The sequence below is a fragment of the Lynx canadensis genome, chromosome A1 (genome assembly GCF_007474595.2).
Source record: "Lynx canadensis isolate LIC74 chromosome A1, mLynCan4.pri.v2, whole genome shotgun sequence".
Lineage (NCBI taxonomy): Eukaryota > Metazoa > Chordata > Mammalia > Carnivora > Felidae > Lynx > Lynx canadensis.
In genome coordinates this window covers 116846366-116849690 of record NC_044303.2, presented here as the reverse complement: position 1 = coordinate 116849690, position 3325 = coordinate 116846366, and the positions used below count along the sequence as shown (strand labels likewise).

The 3325-nt window shown below is 50.6% G+C and overlaps 1 protein-coding gene across 1 annotated transcript; it reads right to left on the bottom strand.

The window, feature by feature from the left end:
- Positions 1 to 306: 306 nt before the first annotated feature.
- LOC115516882 (protocadherin alpha-1-like) lies at positions 307 to 2835 on the bottom strand. The gene has a single exon (XM_030320066.1). It carries the CDS (start codon positions 2725 to 2727, stop codon positions 307 to 309), a length of 2421 nt encoding a protein of 806 aa, XP_030175926.1. The 5' UTR covers positions 2728 to 2835.
- Positions 2836 to 3325: the final 490 nt, after the last annotated feature.

Genomic DNA, 3325 nt, shown 5'->3' with positions numbered 1-3325 from the left:
ATTATATATTCATACTCTTTAAATTTTTTCCAGTTATGAACTTTTTTAATTTTGAAAAAAAAATTAATAAGTAATAAGTTTTCAAATTTAGCTTAAGTGTTTTTCAATCCTTCAAGGTCCTATTATTCATGAACAGATTTAATTATGAAAAAAACAAAATGTGAAAATAAGGAAATCATTTAAATTAAATTGTTCTCAGTGCAAGATGCATCTCTATTTCATACCATATATGCACAATCGGATAGTGATTAAAAATAAGCAAATATGAATCAAAATAGAATCATTAACAAAGGAAATAGAACAATTCTAGAATCGATGGAAAAGACTCACCTTTCCTAAGTGTTCTGACTCTGAGGGTTGTTGTCTTTCATCTGCGGAGCCTGGAACTTGAGGTAGGCTGGGGCTGAAAGCCATGAGGTCGGTCTTGGGCGGACCCTCCCCAGAGCACACCCTCTGCCGCCTCTGCTGCGAGTACGACCAGCTCCCCACCGCGCTGGAACACACCAGCGTGGGCTTCCCCGCCGGCCCGCACGCGCCCTCGCTGGGCGGCGCCGAGCACCGCAGCGCCACGTACAGCAGCAGCGTGAGCACCAGCAGGCTGGACACGGCGCAGATGGCGATGATCAGGTACACGTTGACATCCACCAGCGCCGTCTCCGCGCCAGCGGCGCCCGCCAACACCCGCGACGAGGCCTTGGGCGCCTGGCCGCTCTCCACCAGCGACAGCAGCACGGTGGCCGTGGCCGTCAGCGCCGGCTCGCCGTGGTCCCTCACCAGCACCAGCAGGCGCTGGCGCGGCGAGTCCGCCTCGTCCAGGCTGCGCGTCGTGCTGATCTCGCCCGTGTACAGCGCCACGCGGAACGGGCTGCGCGCGCCACCCGCCGCCGGCTGCAGCTCGTACGACAGCCACGCGTTGTAGCCCGAGTCCGCGTCCACCGCGCGCACCTTCGCCACCACGTGGCCCGCGCCCACCGACCGCCACACCAGCTCGCTCACGGCGCCGCCCGCGCCGCCCGCCCCAGGCAGCGGCAGCAGCGCGGGCGCGTTGTCGTTCTCGTCCAGCACGAACACCTGCAGCGTCACGTTGCTGCCCAGCGGGGGCACGCCCGCGTCGCGCGCGCTCACTTGGAACTGCAGCAGCTCCAGCTCCTCGTGGTCCAGCGGCTGCAGCGCGTACACCTTGCCGCTCTCCGCGTGCACCGACACGTAGCTCGACAGCGCACGCTCGCCCACCCGCCGCTCCACCAGCGAGTAGGACACCAGCGCGTTCTCCTGCGCGTCCGCGTCCCGCGCGGACACCGTGAAGATGTGGCAGCCGGGAGGGTTGTTCTCCTTCACGAACACCGTGTACTCGGCCTGCGCGAATGCCGGCGCGTTGTCGTTCACGTCGGCCACTTCCACGGACACGCTGGCCGTGGCCGACAGCGAAGGCGAGCCCCCGTCCCGTGCTGTCACTACTAGAGCATAGTCCGACACGCTCTCGCGGTCCAGGGCGCTGTCCAGCACCAGCGAATAGTAATTCTTGAAGGTGGACACCAGCTTGAAGGGGATGTGAGGCGTCAGAGAGCAGGTCACCTGCCCGTTGACTCCGGAGTCGCGGTCGGACACGGAAACAAAAGCAATGACGGTGCTGAGTGGAGTGTCCTCTCTGACCGGCAAAGACAGAGATGTGACTGCCAGTTGTGGAGCATTATCATTTACATCTAGCACTTTCACTAAAACCTTGCAGTGATTTGACATTGGAGGACTTCCTTTATCAACTGCTTTTACATGAATTTCATAAGATTTTGTTTCCTCATAATCCAGTCTACCAATTAGCCTAATTTCTCCTGAGCTGGAATCAATTTTGAAGTTTTTTTGAATGTTTAGGGGAACATCACTGACGAAGGAAAAGACAATTTCGCCATTTACACCTTCATCGGCATCAGAGGCGTTTAATGTAGTCACTAATGTTCCATTTGCTGTAGTCTCTAATAAATGGATTCTATACACAGCCTGGGCAAACAATGGGGCATTATCATTAACGTCCAGCACTGTGATAAGCAGCTGAACTGTACCTTCCAGCTCTGGTTTGCCCCCATCAGTGGCCGTCAATAATAAACGAAGTTCTGGTGTTTCTTCTCTATCCAAAGATTTCCTCAATTCAAGTGAAAGTGACTTACTCAGTTCATCACTTGCCTGTACATCCAAAGAGAAATAATCACTGGGGCTGAGGGTGTAAGTTATTAGAGCATTGGTCCCAATGTCCGCATCAGCAGCACCCTCTATCGGGAAATGTGAATCCACCAGTCTAGACTCAGGAATAAATAACCTTTGTTCTCTCCCTCTGAAAACCGGTGGGTTATCGTTAATGTCCTTCACCTCCACCTCCACATGGAAAACCTGCAGCGGCCTGTCCACAATTACCTCCAGGTGGATGCTGCACTCCAGGTTCAGCCCGCAAAGCTCCTCGCGGTCGATGCGAGAATTCACAAACAAAATGCCATTCTGCAGATTTACTTCCAGAAGGTCCCCACGGCCTTTGGACACCACCCGGAACAGGCGTGGCACCAGCTCTGCCAGCTCCAGCCCCAGGTCTTGCGCGATGCGTCCTACAAAGGTGCCGTGTTTGGCCTCCTCCGGGACCGAGTAGTGGACCTGACCACTCCCAGTCTTCCAGGCTGCGAGGAGCAAAACTAAGAGCAGCAGGCGCTGGGCTCCCTTGCCTCCTTGCCTAGGAAACGGCATCGCAAAACCACTACACCTTTGGTACCGCTCTCACTTCAAAATCATGCTTTCATTACTTTATATCTTGAATAATATGTCTCCTGTTTTTGTCTTCTCTCAGGCTGTAACAAAATGGAGCTTCCTCCCTTAGTTTTTGGTGATCTATACATTAACATTGACAAGACTTTGTGGTATACAGCGACATCATGTGGCTAATGCTGTAGATTGTAGATTCTTCATTGATTTCCAAAATAGGCTATATATTCATTTGCAATTTATTCAATGCAATCACTTTCAATTATGTCTTTTAAAGACTGTACACTCTCACTTAAGAGTATGTAATTCAATACTGTCCTTTAGCAGTGGTCACAAATATATTACAATTAGATTTTGGGAAAATCGAAATATGCACCAGTAACCTTACATCTTTTCATTTAAAACAATTTATCAGCTCATGTTTTTATTATTAAATATTTGTAACTGAATACTGGAGCTTTAAAATAAAACACTTTGGCCACTAAAGTTCACCTTATTCTAGGATATTGTGCGTGTTAATTTTTAAAATAATATTACCAGGAACTTACTTATGATATTTTTAGAAATTTTTCTGAAATACATT

Excerpts from the sequence above, each read along its gene's own strand:
- LOC115516882 (XM_030320066.1), bottom strand. The coding sequence starts at position 2,727 with ATGCCGTTTCCTAGGCAAGGAGGCAAGGGAGCCCAGCGCCTGCTGCTC.